Genomic DNA, 21,006 nt, shown 5'->3' with positions numbered 1-21,006 from the left:
ATATATTCGTCAAAAACATCTTTTCTTTCTATATACCTGTTTTCCTACCTATCTATGTGACATTTTCTGCTTACAGAAGCTTCAGAGATGGCCCAGGCTAAACTGAAGGGTTTGGATGAATCCGTTCACTTGAATGTAAATAGCAGGCCAAAGGATGTCAACACATTCAAAAATAACCAAGTCAAATTTGCGGGGGGAGCAGTGACAATTCCCTCGGATCAGATGAAATGCAATATTTTGAAAGCTAAAATGGAGGAAGAACTTAAGAAAGGTATGAGAACAGTGACTCCTGTAAAAATCCAGATGGCAAAGTCTGTTCAGGAAGAATTAGTTTATTATTACAGTATAATTAAGCTTCTGTTATTTTCAAAAATTCAAAATTTAAGAAATGTTATTTCCAGTTATTGGAATTTCTTGTCTGATATCACAGTGGAATATAAATATTAAAATAAGATTGATGCTTAACATGATCAACAACAGAGTTCAAATATATTAAAAGTTATACCATTTCCTCTTCGCCCCATTTTAAAAATTACACATTCAGTGAGCAATGAAAATTAGTTTTTTGGTGACCACAAAGTATAGTTAGTGTATTGTTCCAGGAATCTTCATCTCCATCTACATAAAGTATTCATCTTGGTGAGGTACAAAAGTAAGTCACTGATCCACATTTAATGCTCTGTTGGCTTTGGTCAAATCTTGTGTTTTAAATTAATTTATCCAGCATTTTTCTGTCTACAAGTATTAAACAAGATGTTTCTGTGTATTGTCAGGCAGCAGTCATGCTAGAATGATGAAACTTGGTATGCATCTCTGTTAATACCACACACATACAATAAAAGTAGGTCACTGTGATCTATATTTTACCATATACTGGCAATTTTAATGTTTTTTTACATCTGGCATGAGGTGAAGCATATTATTTATGATGTCTTTACACCTGTTTGTCTGCATGCCACTTACAAATTTGGTTTTCTACGCAATAGTTCAAGTTGTCAATCACATATTTAACAAATTTTGTGGATGAATTTCATCTGGGAAAAGAAAGACCCCCAATTGATTTCAGATTCATAGGTCAAATATTCAGGTATTTTGGAATACCATATGCATATTATTCAATTCTGAATCATGAATCTTGGTTAGAGATGTCAAAATTTTCAGAAAATTCTACTAGGCTTTCTTCAGGCCTAACAATCGGTTACCTGGGTTCCCAATCAGTGGGAAATCATAATCAATGTGAACCTGAACTGTTTTGTTGTAGGTTCACACATGCCAACACCCAAGAGAGGTATAAGTGTAATTATTACTAATATAAGTGGCAAAATAGCGTAATCTGAGCATAAAAAGAGTAATCTGTATATTACATGCATGCCATAATTACAGAAAACTTTGAAAAAGGTACATTTCTTTTTGCTACTTACCTGGATCTGCAGTTAAAATTTTTGTCACAAATCAGCTAAATTCATGTGGATTAGTAGTTACTACAAGAGTATAGACACAAAAGAAATTGATAAATTATATAAGCATAAACCTTATTTTAACTTGTCTACATGTGTACACTAACTTTCGCGAATAGTTGTCAAGTCCACAAATGATGATTGTTCTATTATCCTTGACCTGCCATGGTTCATCCCTTAACGACAGTCTGTTGCAACAATGTTTTTAAATTTAACAAAATCCTTTTTCTCTAGCATATTTCAGACATGTAACATCCATCAGCCACATTGATAACATTCCATTTTGTTGTTGATTTTTATATCTGGCACCACATATATTTTTTTAATTTAGACTGGTCCACTATGTATGTAGTATAAAAACAGAATGAATCTATGACTAGTGGTTTCACATTCACGAAACCTGTTTTCTTGGAACTGTTTAATGTAAAATTAATGCAAAATTTACATTTACAAACATGATTTTTTTTTTTTTGATTTTTTAAAAATGTTATTAAATAGCAAAGATATTTTTCCTTATTTTTGAATATTTCAGTGAAAAATTTCATCCTGTTTAGTTGTCCATTTCATTGACTTTTTCCTAACATGGTATAAGGTGTGCATGTTATGTTAGCCAAGTGTTTGTGTCGCCTTTGCTGGGACAAACAATATCTGACTTTAGTTTTCCACTAATAAAAAAGGTCCAGTAAACAAGCAAGTGATCAGCAGCTCTGACTTGAACAGCTAACATTTTCTCCAGCGTCACAAAACTTGAGGAAAAAATGGCATTAGTTTAACTGGACATTTCTATTGTGCTTTCTTTTATTTGAATTGTAGTACATATTTTGAATATGTCTTAGTACTTACTGTCGCTGTTGATGAAAGGTATTGACCCTATTAATGTCATCAGGATCTCAAAACAAGTGCATTAAAGTCATGACAAAAATGGTACAATAACCATGGATGAGCATGAAGTTAGGATGGTCTAGCTTGAAATATCAGTGTTGATTCTTAAATAGGACACGTGAAAAAGGAGAGAAGTGTCCTTTTATTATCATATAGCACCATATCAGCCTCTGTGATGATGAATAAATGTGCACATGACATGAGCCTCGAACTGTAATCATTACATATTGTCTTTTTTCAGATGTTTTTATACATCTGGCTTAAGGTGAAGCATCTTATGTTATGGTGTCTTATTTCTTGGGTACTGTACATGTTAGTGTCATGAAACTTCATAATCTGATGCATCCCATTAGTTATAAGCAAACAAGGTCACTCAAATTTACTGCATGATAACTGGTGCTCAGCTGCAAGGAGCTGCCACAAGCTTTGTAGAGTCCAGGTATGTAATCAGTGATTACATTCTGGTTTTGACAGCTTTTTTTCAGCCACAATTCATTTTGAAGCTAATTAGCAAGACAGGAAGGAATGTACAATTTATATGTAATAGTACGACATGCATAGGCTTCAGTTATTGACGTCATTTAGTTTTCCATATGAATTCTGCCAATAATTAGTGACTGAACTTAAAGGAACTGTTGTTATTCCATATCCTGTCACCCATACGTTATCGTATGTTGTTTCCACTCTACAACAAACAGAAACATTTGTAAGAAAAATTTTTGGGTAAATATAATGATAAAATTTTGTAGCTGTGACTCTCAACACTATCATGATGACGGCTGAGAACACTGGAGAAATTGAGCATTCATGAGTGTTGACTGCAGGTCTAAATGAAATGACTAATCCAAATTTGTGGCATCTATTACAGAACTAGATTGCAAGTTTGCAAAGGCAGAAACTTTACATTTGAATGTAGAAATGAACAAAATAAAGAACCTGAATCCATATAAAGTACACTCACAATCAGTAAACTCTTGCTGGATGTGACAGGTCTGTGATGTTTCTACTGTACCCCTCATCCCACTATCAGTCTGTAAGAAATATGTCAAGAATATAACAAATATTTTCATTCTGATTTGATTAATTAATTTAACAAAATACACAGTATGAAGTATTATAATATAATGCAGTTACAATATGGAGAATAAAATACATGCAAATTTGAAATTTGCTTTAAAAAATAATAAATGATAATAAAAAGTTAAGCTGTGTTTTGAAGATGTCAAGAAATATTTCATTCATAAAGTGGAAACATTTTGTGTCATCACTTGTGGTTTCACCACTCATGACAGTTCCTTCACTCCTGAAATATTTATCTATTTATCTACTAAAAAACATAGATATTCTGAATATATTTTTAAAAAAAAGTTTTAAAAAGGGACAAAAAATGTACACTTATCATACTGAGCATAATCTTTGTAGCACTATTTTGACGTGGTTCAGCCAATGGAAACAGAAATTTGTTAAGGGTTGATTTGTGCTATGTATTTTATATGTTGTGAAAGCTTTAGGATAATAGATTTTAAATTAATCCAAAAAACAGCTACAGTTAACATCATTCTGTACTTAAGAGGTTGTGAAATAATCTATCTTTCTTGTTGCCTAGGATCACCAACGGTGGAGCTGCCACCCAAAATTTACGAAGATGAAGTTGATAATGGAAGCATTAGGTATGATCATTCAGAGTTATACTTGTTTTTGTGTAATACTCCATTGGCTTTTATTGTCTTCCCTGTTTAATCAGATATCAAGATGAATATCACTTTCTAGGGTTGAATCAGTATCAGCTAAGTTGAAAATTGTGCTAAAGTGTTTTGTTACAGTTTGTGAAAGCCGTATTGAGTCATCATTGAAGTGAGGCATAGTCTTCCGTTGAATCTTGTGTTTGTGATGAGGAAATCCACTTTGCTTTACAAGCGGAAAATACCTTTCAGACAGGGTAGAATCAGGAAAATTATTGTATTCTTCATGCACCTTGCTTACAAAACAGAGCCTGCCCTGCATTTTAGCACATCTCTAATTTCCTTTTCTTCGTGCATTATTTATGACCTTTTCCTTACCTTCCCTGATAGTGATTCATACCAGTCATTATGATGTGATCTTCTAGACAATGAAATATATTTCTCTGTTCCTGCCACATTTTGTTAATTTATAAAAAGTGTTATTAGGTAGCTTGATTGTAACAGCATATGCAGTGAAATAAGGCACTGGTTTGGTAAAAAAAATATTTTTTCCCCCCAAAAGTAAAAAATATCCAATGACTTGTTATTTTGTAAATGCTTCTTTGAAATTAGAGTGGTTGCTAACTGAGATTATCTGTTTAAACTGAACTGTTTGTATTCTTGCAAGCTCAATCAAATTGATAGGTATAACAACATTTTTCTTGACAGATATAAAAAAAATATTCGTACAATGAATTTCACAGTTACCTTCGTAGAAAAAATTATGATTTAGGTAACTTCTTCCACTTCTACACACTTCTAGTTCACTGGGAAATAAGTTGGGAAATATTATTACCACACTGATAAATTTGGCTCAGATAGTATAAAAGTAAAATGAATCAGAATTATAAATTGGGGGGAGACAGTTTTGAATTAATGACCAGTGAAGAGCACCTTTGTTCAGCTTTTTAAAGAACTAAATAAAATTTTGACTTTTACATGACATTTGTAAATAGAAATCAGTGTGCAAAACTCCTACTAGGCTGTTGACCTCAGACCATTTTTTTTGTTCACATCAAGCCAACAGAAAATCTGGTTTTTTAGTTGTGTAAATTGTTCAAGATTTAACAACTATATTCAGATCTGTATTTCTTGGAGTTCAAAACAAATATTTCCTAGCATATAAGCAAATGCCTGAATATAATCACATGAGCATATCACAGGTACTATTTTAAATTACATAGTATTTTAAAGATACAGTTGGGAATGGTTTTTCATGCTATGTTTGATGTGACAATTCATTTTATGAGCAGAGGCACTGTAAAAACCACACAAAGGAAGCACATCTCTAATTCCATTGAACTTTCCATTCTGCGTTGTTTAGAATAAGTAAACTTTAGGAAACTGTGTCTTCCAAGACTCATTTTCTTTTGTCTGATCTTTAAATTTGTCATGGTATACAAAGACCATTTGGTGATGTTAAAATATATTCATTTGATAATTTGTTACAAAATAGTAGTTTGCCATTTTTATTCAGTCTGCTTTATCACAGGTTCAACATAGGGATCGCATTTTACAAGCACGGCAACAACATAGATTAAGTTTTTGGTTAAAGTTTTTCTTGACATTCCAAAATCACTAACCTTTGACCTTTTATACTTGGACAATTTAGTAAGTATTAGTCTGTCATCCACACATGCACAGTAACAGACACATCCATGGTCATTTGAAAATTGGTAAAGTTTTGGGGAAATGTATATAAAGTCACAGGGTCCAAACTCTTAGATGGATTGCATGGAAAGTAAAGTCCATAAGAATTCCCCTTTCAACTCCATGCAACTCAGTTCTCCTTTTATTGCCCGTAGCAAGGTCCAAACCTTTAGATGGATTCCATTGAAAGAATATTCCTTGAGAATTCCACATTCATCTCCAAGCAAACCGGTTTGCCTTTTATCCCTGTAGCAAGGTCAGTGTCAGTTAAAAATCTTGGTAAAGTTTTCTGTTAAAGTTTTCTGTATTGTCCTGTGCCCCTAACCTTTTGAGGGATCAGTCTTGTACTTGCACTGAAGAATCAGTTAGCATTGCCTTTTCATTTCTTTGCACCCCACCCATTTCCCTCAGTTTCCAAGGTTAAGGTCATTTAAAAATCTTGATAAAGTTTTCAGTTAATGTTGTTTGTATTGTCAAAGGTCCCAAGTCATGCCATGGTAGCTGTCATACTTGGACTGCAGAGACCAGAAAGGTCACCTTTTCATGTCCACATACCCCATCCCTCCCTGACCTTTTGGGTCATTAGAAAATCATTGTGAAGTTTTCATTTAAAGATATTCTCGATGCTCATTTGTCAGAAACCATTGGAGGGATAGCAGTCATACAAGGAGATTAAAATCAGGAAGCTTGGTTATATCATATCCTTGGAGTGCCACTACCTTGACCTTGACCTTGTTCAGGGTATTTCCATAACAACATGCGTCATAGGAATCATTCTTGGTCTGTACAGACCTGTCATATTCATACAGCCACACTCTTGGCCTGACCATGTATGGGTAGGGTCATTTCAAAGTGAAAATATATCATTAACAAGTAGGTACAAAGTTTAATTTCTTGGAGCTTTATGTTAGTTTTTATAACTAACTTCTCTCTATCACATTTAAGTATGTATGGGACATGTATTTCAGAATTACTGGTTGGTAGATCTTTTGGGCCAGTTTTGCACACTGATAGAAGCGTCCAATTTTCTAGCAAGTTTTATAAAGATTACATGTTTAATGCATGTCCACATTAATGCTATTGACATTTTTTTGCAGATCTTTTATTTTCTGAATCAGTTATTTTTAACCTTTGACTTACCTTGTGCAGACTGTGTTTGTGATGTGATTTTCTTCTTGTCTCCTCTTCTTGGCTTCCGTTATGCTTGCTTCTCCTTGCTTGCAGTGAATCTAGCTCTGATGAAGAAGTAGAGAGTAGAAAAGAAGGAAAGAAGGAGAAAAACATCAATGTGCTCAAAGAGGAAACTGACATTGATGACAGGTATCAAATGGCACTAGTATTCTGAAATGTTGCAGTATACACTATTCCTATATATATGTCATTTTTGTATCTGACAAATTAAATAATGTTCATGAAAATGAAATGTTCAGTGTTTCAGCCATAACAGCACATTTCTTTTGTACCTTTAGTATGTTACAGATGTGCCCACTGATCATTAAATGTCTGAATTGCTTGATTATTTTTTTTTAATGAAAATGAAAAAAAATCCTCCGATGGGTGCATTAGTTGTTTTGCTCAGATTAACTGTTCTCCTAATCCCATATATGACTAAGCTCAGGATCATCCAGAAATATCATACTTTGAGATGGTTAGGAAGAAACTCAAATATTTTATGAGATGATTTATTTTACATTTTAAGTGGTTGAGATCGTTAAGAAGAAACTTGACATAATCACAATAGTCTGAATGAAAAACTTTAAACAAATTCAGGTAACATATTGAGGTAACTTTGAGTCCGGTTTTATTAACTTTATTAACTAAAAGAAAAATCTGTAATATTGATAATTCTCTTAAGAATTTGCTTTGATTCACTTCACATGTGGCACTATTTGTCATTTGTCAGCTTGGCACGGTTTCACTTAAAGGTGGATATGAAACAATGGATGACTGATTTCTTAACCCCAGTATCACATTCAGTTGATACAAATTATGACATATGACTCTAGTGAGCAAGCTAGTAATACCAACAAAAACTGTGATGAAAGTCAAACAAAAAGTTAAACTTTCACTGAAAAATCTGATTCCACGTTGATGGGAAAATAGGAAGATAAACATTATCACAGCCTCAAGACATCATTTGAAAGCTGAAACTTCACAAAGACTAATGACTGTAATTTTGCATAAAATTTGTTGACTTCAGCTTCTCCTTTGCTGTTAGAGTGATTGGAAGCATCATGTAGGATAATGATAAAGTAAAGATGGTCATTTATTTGGGGCTTTTTATGCAAATAAAATGTATAATAAATTATCTAAATAATATCACATACAATTGCCCTTTTATGATCACACCAATAGTCAACATTTTCAAATGAAGGGTTCCAGTCAAATCCCATTTTTGTCAGACTTGGCTGAAACACTGAATGTTGTACAGTAAAGCTTCTTTAACTCTGGTATCAATTACTAATCATCTTTTGAAAAAGTTGCTCACTCCCAGCATCTTTACCATAAAACTGCTCAGTAATATTAGTAGTATGTGTTTCCATGTAAGACTTTAACCAAGGTCAGGATCGTTCTGCATTCTGATATAACTCGCACATCATAGCAGTGTCTGATAAAAGTACTACGTCATGCACATATTTTTACTTGATGGTTAGAAAGAAAGAATTCTTACATTGTTGCTACATATTATAAAAATGTATGAAAATCCCTGCTTGAGTTCATTTTAAATGATACCTATAGTATTTATAAATTGAATTAAAGCAGATGCTTGCAGTATTAGTGTATCACATGACATTCATATTTAAAAGCATCTTAACTCTTTACCTTCTGCTAACACATATATGCAACACTAAAAATAGCCTTTTATCCCCAGAGACATGAATACAAGCTGCTAATAATACACTCTTTGTCCCTGTTGGCTCATACATGCATTTCCAGCCAAGGGTTGGGAAACCCCAGTCACATATAAATGTTTCATATTAAAATTTTGCATTGGATGAAATTGCAAACATTCGGTCTGTTTTAACAATATTTAGCCGGTGAAAATAGTCGCTGCTTAAAATGAAGAAAGTGTTCTATTAAAAGTTTTACAGCATATAAGCAGGAATTTCTACTGAAACTGAGGTCAGTTATCAAAGTGAAACAAAATGGCAAAATTCCTGTATTTTGATGATTCTGATGAAAGTTTTGAAGGATTTGAAAGTGATCAAATTGCAGATGATATTGTCTTTAATTATCAGATTCAAGATGAAGGAAAGGGCATTAGTATAAGTCAGATTTATCTTACTCTGAGGATGAAACGTGCCATGATCTTGCCTGTTCGGAACATGTGGGACCGTTACATGTGGACGACTTTACAGCAGGTTCAGAGCCAACATCTAATTTAAATGAAAATGCATGGGAGATAGATTTTATTTTAGAATCTTTTCCGAAAGAAATATTCCAGTTGTGCAAAATGGTGGCGAGAGGAGTAGTCTAATATACATTCTAAACACAACAGATATCTTGAGGTATATTTTTTTATTATGAATATGTGAAGATAAAAATTGATTCCTGAGGATTCTATGTACTTGTTGGTGAAAATGAGTGACACAAAACTTTGGTAAGTGTTTAAAATTTTAATTGTCATTAAGTTACACAGTTTGCATGGGACAAGATTGATATAGAAAATGTAGACAGCATGTGCATTAAGAAGCACTCACTCAGGCAGCCATTATGATACTCTGGGGTTCAGCCTACAAACAGCAGCTATAGGGCAGACTGCTTATCGGTCTTATTAGGCAGGGCAGTAAGTGCTTGCAGAAGGTAAAGAGTTAATGTCACATCATAAAAATGAATGTCAGACTGTGACATAATTCAGTGAAGTCTATAAAAGGATTCTGGTATTATGTTGGCAATTTTTTAGAAAAAAATTTGAAAAAAGAGTTCATAAAATGTTCTTCATGAAGGCAGGTTGTACTGTACCAGGCAATGTCATTTACCAATGTCCTTGAGTTTCTTAGCAGTTGTTGTGATGAACAAGACTGATTTTTTGTCATCACTTACAAAATTACAAAAATTAAGAATGAGAATTCATGAAAGTCTTAGACTAATATGTCATGCTTATGGCAAAAAGCCTGTGATTTAAACAGTCAAACATGCCTTAAAGGACACCTTTATTAAACAACTAGTTTTTGAAGTTCCCATTGACCAGGTTATTCTAGAAATGGACCTACATAAGCAGCCATCTGTCTTTATCCCCTTTTCTCACTTCCAGAGTCAGCTAATTAATATTGGCTTGACTGAAATACAGCTTGTATCATAATTTGAACATGTAATGAATGCTCATGTATACAAGCTCTTCTGCTCCTAAGTTCAGCTTGAAAATTCTAGGCTCTCCCCACCCCCATTCTGTGTGGCTTCACTATAAAACAGTAAAACAAACCTTAGAATTTTGATGAGGCACACATTTTTTCAATATGTTTGAAAATTTAAACTCAGTATAAAAATATGGTTGCTCAAACTTAAACTGGACTTGTATTTCAGTAAGTTAGTTTGCTGGATACTAGATTTAAAGTTAGGCCTACATCAGATTTAAATTCAGGCCTACACTCATATTTAAGTTGAGGCCTACACCCAGATTTAAATTTAGGCCTACACTCAGATTTAAGTTGAGGCCTACACCCAGATTTAAATTCAGGCCTACACTCAGATTGAAGTTTAGGCCTATAGTCCGAGTTGAGTTTAGGCCTACACTCAGAATCAGGTTCAGCCTACACTCAGATTTAAGTTAAGCTCACACTTAGATTGAAGTTTACGCCTACACTCAGATTGAAGTTTGCACCTACAGTTAGATTTATGTTTAGGCCTACACTCAGATTTAAGTTAAGCTCGCACTTAGATTGAAGTTTAGGCCTACACTCAGATCAAAGTTTAGGCCTACACTTAGATTGAAGTTTAGGCCTACACTTAGATTTAAGTTAAGCTCACACTCAGATTGAAGTTTAGGCCTACAGTCAGAGTTGAGTGTAGGCCTACACTTAGAATGAAGTTTAGGTCTTCACTTAGATTTAAGTTTAGGCCTACAGTTAGATTTAAGTTTAGGCCTATACTCAGATTTAAGTTAAGCTCAAATTAGATTGAAGTTTAGGCCTACACTTAGATTTAAGTTTAGGCCTACACTCAGATTTAAGTTAAGCTCACACTTAGATTTAAGTTTTGGCCTACATGCAGATTTAAGTTAAGCTCACACTTAGATTTAAGTTTAGGCCTACATGCAGATTTAAGTTTAGGCCTACATTCAGAATTAAGTTAAGCTCACACGTAGATTTAAGTTTAGGCCTACACTCAGATTGAAGTTTAGTTTTACACTTAGATTTAAGTTTCAGCTTACACTCAAATTTAAATTTAGGCCCACACTCAGATTCACTATGTCTAAGTCTTTATGTGTCAAAGGAGTTAGATTGCCACTTCCTTTGCATAACATGAACACGAAATTCTTTTGTTTTGCAGTCATCTGCAGCACTCTGACACCACCCGTCTTTTGAGGGTATCAACCAGCTCAGCTTCTGGAACCGTTCAGAATGGGTATGCTTTCTTTTTCACCACTCAGCATTGATTTAAAATTGTAATTATAGCTGGATTGATAAATTTAGAATATTATTTTATTAACATTTTCTCTGTGAAAAACCAAATAGAAGTTGATATTTTATTGACAGAGGTGGTTCACTTCTTATTTGATACCGCTCTGGTGGCCTAGTGGTTAGAGCAGGGGTCTCAAACACGCAGCCTGTGTGGGCTGCATGCGGGCCCGCAAGGGCATATTGTGCGGCCCACAACGCATTTTGGGATTTTCAAAAAATTGACTATTCATTTATTTCTTTTTCTCTCGCCGCCTTTTGAACTTTAACGTTAGCACCATTTTAACGATAAGAAACTCTGACTTACTTATTTATTCATAGTCTTTCTATTAATTGCCGCCCTTAATGCGGACTTCCAATTGCGGTTTTTTAGTAAAGTGATCGAGTAGATGTTGAATTATAAAGTTGATTTTGCTGCATTTTTATAAACATAAAAGCCTGTATAAATGTCTTCTGTTTCGAAAAAAAGAAAACTTGCAGACGAAAAGAGAGTTTTTCAAGTCAGATGGGAGGATTTATATTTTGTCACTGAGGTCAGCGATAAAATTCAATGTCTCGTTTGTCAACAAACGATAGCTGTTCCAAAGGAGTATAACGTGCGACGGCACTACGAAACAATGCACCGTGAGAAATAAGACGCTTACGCGGGCAAAATTAGAGAGGATAAAGTTATGCAACTTAAATCAGCATTATGCAAACAAAGAAGTTTCTTTACCAATGTTAGTCAGTGCAACGAAGATTCAGTAAGAGCAAGTTTCGTTATAAGACTGTAGAGTAGGGATCTCGAACACGTGGCCCGCCAAGCCATATCCTGTGGCCTGCCAAACGATTGGCATCACAAGGTGTCATGAGAGATAACAAAGGTGGTGTGGCCCTTGGGCCATTGAAAATCTCCTCATGCGGCCCTCAGGGTGGTTTGAGTTTGAGACCCCTGGGTTAGAGCATCCACCTTGGAAGTGGCAGGTCGTGGGTTCGATATGTTGTGACCAGGAGTTTTTGGCTAGAATTTTTTTTGTTCAAATTATTGAATTCAAGTGATTGTTTTCTCTGGAAATACAAAAGTGCTCTGATAAAATTCTTGAATAAAGACATTCACTGGAATTTATACTGAATTCAGACCTGGAATTATATTTCTGTGATTCAACTAAAGACTGTTGACACATTAACATTTCCATAGCTACCACAGACACATTATCAACTTAAATTATGGGATATTTTCTGGACTGTTACTGAATTTTATTCAGGACTTTAAATTTCTATGACTTGTGTCTGTAATTCTTGGGGTTTTTTGGATTTAATTTGCAATACTGTAAGTTGTTTTATCTCATTTTCACTTTGTACTCTTTGGAAATTAATGTACTTGTTAAATTTTACAAAGCTTGTTGTTTTTCACTCTTTTCTGTACCTTATTTGAAGAGCATAGACTAGTAACACCAGAATACTTCTTTTGTTTGAATTGGTCATAAATTTAAATGGTGCTGATCCAACTTCTAATATAACTGCCATTATGGCCATCTTGAAAATCTTCCACCAAATGACTGTGATGTATAATTGTACTGAATAGAAATAGTGCCATTCTGATAATGAATGTGGCCACCATGGCATCCATCTCGAAATCTTATCATTGTTCCTCCAAACAGAAAGTCATATTAACATGCTTTGTTGATCAGAAATGAAAATGGTGCCAATCTGACAGTCAAAATGTCCGCTACAAAATAGTCCAGTTATTTCTGAACAGCACCGAAGATGGTTTCAAATGCTTGGCAGGAACAAGGAAGAAATGGTCTTATCTTGAATTTATGGAAATTCTTTTCAGCCAGTATTGTACGAGTCCCATTACGGACTCTTATTATGACTGTTTGAGTGCATTTTGTATAACAGTAATTATTGTAAGCATCTTGGTGACTTTAGCTGTTGGACTGCAAACAACACAGACCCAGATATGCTGTTGCATAGTACACTGGCAGACCTGATTGTATGCAGTTTGTTAGGAGTAATCAGTAAAACAAACAGCATAGACCCTGATCTGCGAATGCATTATGTAATGGTATATGTGGGCCTATGTTGAAGACTAGACCTTTATGAGAGTATATAGTATGTAAGAAGCTATGATCAAATGTTGTAAATATTTCAGTTATGGAAGCCTGGAGAGAAGAAAGGTGAGCTCCAGCAGTGAAGTCTTTATGAATTCTGTCCCCGTCAAGAAAGGAGTTCCACAGGTAGGGTGTTGATCCTGTAGGATTACATATAGATTCCTATTGCTTTGTCACACTCTTATGGAGTATGTTGTTGTTGTTGTTGTTGTAGGGTTTAAAGCCATTTTTCAGCACATGATAGGCTATGCATGGCGGCCAGTATTAATGGTGGAGGAAGAACCCAGGAAGAACCACCGACCCATGAGAAGCTACTGGCAAGCTTTCTTACATACCCACATTGGCCGAATCCTAGACTCGAACCCACGCAGACAGAGGTGAGATGGCAGTGATCCGTAACGGAGAGCGCTTTAGACCACTCGGCCACTCAGGGCCCCTATGCAGTATGTACAGCCCTAAATGTTGGTAGCAGTTAAAGAACAAGACATAAACCAAGTTCTGCATTGGCTAAATTGCTAATAGTCAAATGGGTTATTTCAAACTATATTTAAAACTTGGTATGAAATGATTAATATACCTGGATATTAACAGTTTCTATTTAGATATGAACTTGCATTTGCATTTCTTCTCCTTTATGCTTTTTTCAGACTGGTAACTATACAGTTTGAAAAATATGTGACAAGTTGTGTCATCTTTTTTTTGTTGTTGTTGAAATTTTGAATCAGTATCCTTGTGAACAATGTAAACTTGTCATGACCAGTATGTTTAGACATACACCATCCTTGGAATGGATAAGCGTTTGTGTAACAATTCAGATTCAAGGAAAAACCTTTCTAGGCCCTTATCATATCCACAGAATGGGCATATGGAGTTATCCTTGTCCGTGTGCCCTGTTAAAGTCAGAACACAACCATCAAATATATTGTTTTCACTCATTAACTTATAAAAGGGCATCATTAATTAAAACCAAATCTGGTATATGGCTTTAAATGAAGAATGATTTCAATTTTTACCATTTCTCAACACAATTTTCTGGATTTCCAACATTGTTTCTAGCTTGGCGCTCAGCATTAAGAGGTTAGTGTTAGGACTGGTTGGCCTGGTTTCAGGATAATGTGACTGGGTGCGACATTATGCTACATGTCTGCAGCATGATGCCCCAGTGCTAGACAGTGTAGTGATATGACTGAAAAATTGTTGAAGCTATGTTAAAAATCTGAATCACACACACACACAGAGAGTCAACATGGTTTGATTTATAACCTTTCTGTTCAATTGCATAATATTGGTTTTGGCATCTATTTTGTATTGATACATTTCTAAACAGCAAAATATTTTTCCTAAGTGTGTGAAAGCAAATATGAATCCTTGTTGGTATTTTCTTAATGCACAATTTATATTCGCCTGTAAAAATCCTGTGGAATTACCATATATACTCACTTACAAGTTGAGTCCAGGTACAAACATCATAGACTCAATGTTTGTTCAGCTGATTACTCCTAACAAACTGGAGGGACCCAGATGTCCATGTGCATTCTGTTGGACTTGACCTGTGAGCTAGTATATACAGTATTAGTAGCATAGAAATGAAACATGACTCATAATTCAGTTTGAAAAGATTTATAACTGAATAAAACCAAGCAATTGTGCAGTGTAAACAGTACAGTTGTTTCAAATCATAGCTTAGAAAGAAATATCTTAAGGAACGTTTGCATAATTTAAAAACCAAGAAATTGACACGTGATTCTGGTTGAACCAAAATTATCATTCTCTATGTAAATGCAATTCCATATATTTCCAATTTTTTTTATTTCCACATTTAATATTAGCATGTTTTTATTTTATCCTTAGAAACCCAAAATATATTCTTCATTTCATGTTGTACTTACATGAACATATGCCAACCTCATCATGTTTTATTACTGTCTTGAAAGAAATCTATCCCTTTAGGATGCAGCCTTTCAAATTTGTATAATCATATACTACACCTGTAGCATTTTCATATTTTTTAATTCATTGTTTTCTTACCAAACATGTTCAGTATACAGGTTTTCCATGCCGTAGTAGATACAGTTTAAATTCTACTTGTGTCAAGGATTGTAATTCCTCTGCCTGCATATGACAACTCTTGTTGTTCAAGATAATAACTCTAACCATCATGTACTGCTTCAGCAGCTCTAATATTGTAAATGCAAGGTTTCTAATTCATCATTGATTGGGAAATAGTTGATGCTTTTCTTTTTCTATTTCCACAAAGAAATATCTTTAAACAGAGAGCTTGTTCATATTTCTATAAAATATGAAGAACTAATGGCCCAGCCTTTAACAGTTTCTCATTCTATATTTAGAAATTTTAATTTTCATGAATTTCCAGTATATGAAACATTTCATGTCTAATGGTCATTATTGGGGGGAATTTTTCAGTTACTGTGAGCTTGTTATTGTTAATGGTTATCAGTTTCTGTGAATTTAGTGGTTGCTACAGACTACGAATCAAAGGCCCGAAATGTAAAGATATCTTCCCCAGTAGACAAATTTTAATATTGGGAAAAGTTTAATTTTAAGCTGACCTGACTCTAAGGCTAAGTGAGCTTATGGTATGGTCCTTTGTACATAGTCTGTCATGCACCATCCATTCATTATTGCTCTTTACAGCTTCTCAATCAACACTCAACAAAATTGACTAAATTTGACAGAAAGCATCTTGACATGAAGCTCTTCAAAATGGAGTTAAAGTTGCTATAAACTGAAAAAAACTTGAATCATCATCTAACAAACTGCTGAACAAAATTTGATGTAATTTAACAATAAGCATCCCAGCATAAAGGTCTTTCAGATTGTTCAAATGATGAGAATCCACCATCAGATTTGGCCACCATTACTAAAAATAGATAAACCTTTTTATGCCAAAAATCTGGCCACCAATACTCTAAATATCCAGGCATGATGGCCTTTAAAATTTGTTCCATGATGCCAATCCATCTTAAAATATAACAACCTTTACTAAAAAATAGAAAAACCTTTAAATGACTTGTAAAAAAACTGCTCAACAGACCTTGACCAAATTTGACAGAAAGCATCCTGGCATCAGTAACTGTAAATTTTGTACATACGATGGTGATCATCAAATATAACTATTATTACTAAAAATAGAAAACCTGTTGACTACTTCTCAAACACTACTCTGGAGAATTTATCCAAATTTGGCAGAAAACATCCTGGCATAAAGGTTTTCAGATTTTGTACAAATGATGCCAGTCCACTGTAAAATATGGCTAACTTTACGAAAAATAGCAAAATTTTAAATTCTTAGAAACTTCTCTCTAGAAATTGACCAATTTTGACAGATAGCATCCTGTAAATAAGAGTGTTAAGATTTATACAAATGATACTAGTTTGCGATCAAATATGGCTGCCATTTCTAAATATGGAAATCCCTTTAAATGTTTCAGAAACTAGAAACTAGAATTTAATCAAAATTTTACAGAAATATCCTGGCATGAAGGGCTTTTAATTTTATACAAAAAATACAAATCTCTCTTCAGTTACAAGTTATGAATTAAGGACATGTCTACAAAAAATAAAAATCTCTCATCATCTACAAGTTATGAATTAAGGACATGTCTACAAAATACAAATCTCTCATCAGTTACAAGTTATGAATTAAGGACATGTCTACAAAAAATAAAAATCTCATCATTTACATGTTAAGAATTAAGGACATGTCTACAAAAAATACAAATCTCTCTTCAGTTACAAGTTATGAATTAAGGACATGTCTACAGGAGCTGGGAGAAGCAAGAGACCATGCTGGTTATATATCATGTGCAGAACTCAATGACTTCAAAGTTTTGAGTCATGGGGATTAAGGACAGATTCAATAATATATGCAAACTGTACATGTTAATACCCCTTGTAATGCCATTTAAGTGTATATACCTTAAGGGTAATGGTATAAACACAATTTAAGTTAAGGCCATGCCCCCAGAGCTGGGAGAAATCCATGAGACGGTCTTGGTTGTATAAATAACTTGCCCTTTTTATATTGAACAAGTTTTCCTATATGTATGGTCAAAGAAACAAGATCATTGACAAACATTAATAGACAATATGGCAATTATGTATGCCAAGCTTTTCTTCCCAGCCCACCCACCCACCCCACTAGCTGGCTGAGTAAATCGGGCTCATGTGGGCTTGTTTTTCAGAATTACAGAAATTGATGCGACAGTAATGAACTGGCTAAAATCAAACCACACTGAACTTTACAACTGTATAGATGGCATGATATAAACATTTGATTGTACATTTTTAATGGGACATTATGAAAATGCCCTGAAAAGTATGGGGATATTAGTAAAAAAAAAAAAACAGTTGAAAGAAAGATATGGTACTGCTTTGGTTATTTCTACTGTCTCTGTATAAATACCTTCCCTTCATTGGTTAACTTGTTTAAGAATTATCAGATCTGAAATGGCACATTTCTACATAGAGTTTCTTGAATGATAACAGTATATGTATTAATGTTGTTTACAACATTTTTCTAATCTCTGTTCAACAGGCTTATGGTCCTTGTTTGACATGAAAATGTGGATGAAACCTCTTTTGTACAAAAGACATTCTTTTTTTTATTCCACTTTTTAACACGATGGCTTTTGTCAATAGAATCCTTGATATACATTGATGTAGGACAGGAAAATTACACCTGGAGTACAGCATAAAGCAGCAAGACACAATGGTCAAAGTCAAAATGGCATATTGTGAATATTGATGCAACAGCAAAACACCTGTTGAAAATTATCATATCAAAAGATGGTTTGTGTGGAGTATGATTACTGTAGAAGGTCATGTGATGAAAAGACAGAAGTGATGTGATGAAAGATAGATACATTTCTCTTCAGTGTTCTGTGCTGGAGAAAAATGTTAATATAAACACAGGAATGTGATAATAATTGAATTAATTATTTGCATTGGTATGGGATGGGAAATCCCACTGGAGGATAAGAATTTGATGGACAAGTTTTTACCCACAAATTCTGATCCCATTGGTGGGATTTCCCTATCCCACACTAACACATCTGATGGATTATTTTTCTGTCCTTTCAATCTACGACACAGAGTTGAATATCAAATAGCAAATGATTGATATCAGTATATTTTACAAAAAAGAGTATTTTGTAAAGGTTGTTAAATATTAGAAATACTTGCAGTATAAAATGTTAAGTTTAAGACAAGGAATTTATTTCTTGAAAACAAGGATTATTGTTTGTATGCTGGCAAAAATGACCGTGTAAGACCTAATCCATAAGACACACTGCAAGTGCTCATTACATCCCAAGGATAATTTTATCTTGTTGTTCAATGACTTCTTTGCATGGGCTGACTATCACTGATATATAGAAATGAGAGAAAATGGTATCTCTTTTTGGGCAACACCATTGTCAGCACATTATTCAAGTTCTGTGTTCAAGTCTTTGCTTGTCAGGTATATAGGGTGACATCAATGCATGGACTGGGTCTATGGAACAATCCGTTTTAAACATAGTATATATAGAGATACATCAATGCATAGACTGGGGTTGTGGAACACTCAGTTTTAAACAAAGTGAACTGCAATAGGTGAAAATGTGCTATCAGGTGGCAATCCCCGTTAAATATGGTTGGTAAGGGGTCTTTTCTCAGATATGCATATTTATGGCTGATTTTTAGAAGACAGAAGTGCTGGACAGTTTGAATTCAGCATGCATCATTGTCATTTTCATTTGTTTTTTGTTTTTTGTTGTTTCACATTGTTGTCATCATAGTTGTGGTGGGCATAGTCATTGATATCATGGTGTTTGTTGTCATCATCATTGTCACACTATCACAGAAATAACTATCACCATCACTATCACTGCCACCACTGCTGCCATCATCTTTATCATCATCATCATCTTTGCTTATTTTTCCTTTCCGTCACACAGATTAGCTCCAGAACAGATGCTGAGGAAGATGAGACTTCAGACCAACAGAGGGGGCTCTCTCTCCCCACCCCTGCTCCCAGGCTGGGGTCAGCCAGCAACGCTGAGGGAGGGGTAACAAAAGCTGAGCATAAAATCAAACCAAAGAGACCATCAGCCCCACCCAGAGTGTCTGTAACTTCCCAACCCAAAACACCTCCTATTCCACCTAGACCAAAATCCCTTTCAACTCCAAGTCAGTCATCTCGAGGTGGTAGTTTAAAAAAAGAAACTGAAATTATGATTGATTACCCAGCTATGGGGATTGTTGAGGAAGCTGAAGATTTATCAGTGAAAGATACTGAAGGAAATGAATTAAACCCTTTCTTGGTGGATGACCCAGTCAGTAAGTCCAGCAACAAATCTAGTCCAACTGCATCTTCAGGATCCAATGTTACAGACTTTTCTGAAATAACTGGTTCATTACCAAGGTCACACCGACCATATAATCCCTTTATTCCACCCAAAAGGGCCCCACCTCCACCTTCTCCGAGAGCATCTGCTGTTTTTGACAAATCTCCAACACATAGTGAGCAAAAGTTGATTGCATCAAATTCCTCTCATTCATCTCGAAGCCCATCTCCAGTTCCAGATTGCAAGGTCATGACCTCTGACCCCTCAGCTTTGACCCCTCCAGTTGCTAGGCAACAGCCCGGAGCAGAGGCTTCCCCTGTGATTATAGTAAGTTTTTCCATACAGGTGTTGTTTTACCTAGGTTACCAGACCATATCCATATGCCTGTATACTGCTAACATTTGTATTTTTTAAGCATGTCTAATTCACAACAGTGACAATTATGACAAAAACCAAACATACTTTTAGGACTATATTATGCAGTCAGTTGACATTACTATTAGATGCACAACTATTGAGCAAGAAATTAAAGAAACTGCTGAATGTAGAGATGATATTTTGCACATTTTTCAAAGGTATTGAAGTTAATTCTGTGTTTCTACTAATGAAATTATTTTTTAAAACTTCCTGTTTGATAAATCAATTATGTAGCTTTAATTTTAAATTTATTGTACAATTTTGAATATTGTTTATACCTGATTTGATCATCTCCATGTTCCTTTGGTACATTTATCGTAGGTTTTCAAGAATAAATATTTATGTATAGTAACACCATTTTTTACTGTAACCACTTGTCTAACATCATCATGAATGATAAAGGAAAATGAAACCTAATGAATATATTTAAGTAAATAAGTGCAGCTAATAATTAGCTCTTGGCAAGAAATAGTCAAATTGTCACTGTGATGCACAATAATCAAGGATATATAGTGTCAGAAGGGCAAAACTTCTTGCAGCTTTTGCAGTGTCATGTAGCTGAAGTCATTTGCTTGATGATAATCTTGCCACATTCAGAAGAATACTGGAGTTTTGCAGGCTTGAAGAATTCTAAACATATGCAATCCTTGGCATGAAATAAGAGTTCTTTTTAGCATATGATCTTTCTTGTCATGTGCATGTATACATTTGGTGAATTGAATTGCTCACCTGCTGTAGGGTAGATAATTCAAAGGTTAGGGACACTTTATATTGAGGATGAGGAATTTGCATGCAATTAGTAATTTCGGCTACCATTC

The 21,006-nt window shown here is 34.5% G+C and overlaps 1 protein-coding gene across 4 annotated transcripts in view; it reads left to right on the top strand.

The window, feature by feature from the left end:
• The window catches only part of LOC149776590 (uncharacterized), a 130,782-nt gene that overhangs the window by 86,091 nt on the left and 23,685 nt on the right, over positions 1–21,006 (top strand). For 2 of the 4 annotated variants that reach the window (XM_089941061.1, XM_089941063.1), the window contains exons 13-18: positions 77–271; positions 3,946–4,009; positions 6,935–7,030; positions 11,201–11,275; positions 13,463–13,547; positions 19,382–20,098. In XM_089941061.1, coding sequence (XP_089797187.1) covers positions 77–271; positions 3,946–4,009; positions 6,935–7,030; positions 11,201–11,275; positions 13,463–13,547; positions 19,382–20,098 — 1,232 coding nt within the window. The remainder of the gene's footprint in view (positions 1–76; positions 272–3,945; positions 4,010–6,934; positions 7,031–11,200; positions 11,276–13,462; positions 13,548–19,381; positions 20,099–21,006) is intronic. The other 2 variants (XM_089941062.1, XM_089941064.1) reach the window with 2 other exon arrangements.

The sequence above is a fragment of the Sinohyriopsis cumingii genome, chromosome 18 (assembly GCF_028554795.1).
Source record: "Sinohyriopsis cumingii isolate HCF-2022 chromosome 18, ASM2855479v2, whole genome shotgun sequence".
NCBI lineage: Eukaryota > Metazoa > Mollusca > Bivalvia > Unionida > Unionidae > Sinohyriopsis > Sinohyriopsis cumingii.
This window is presented reverse-complemented; position numbering and strand designations above follow the sequence as displayed.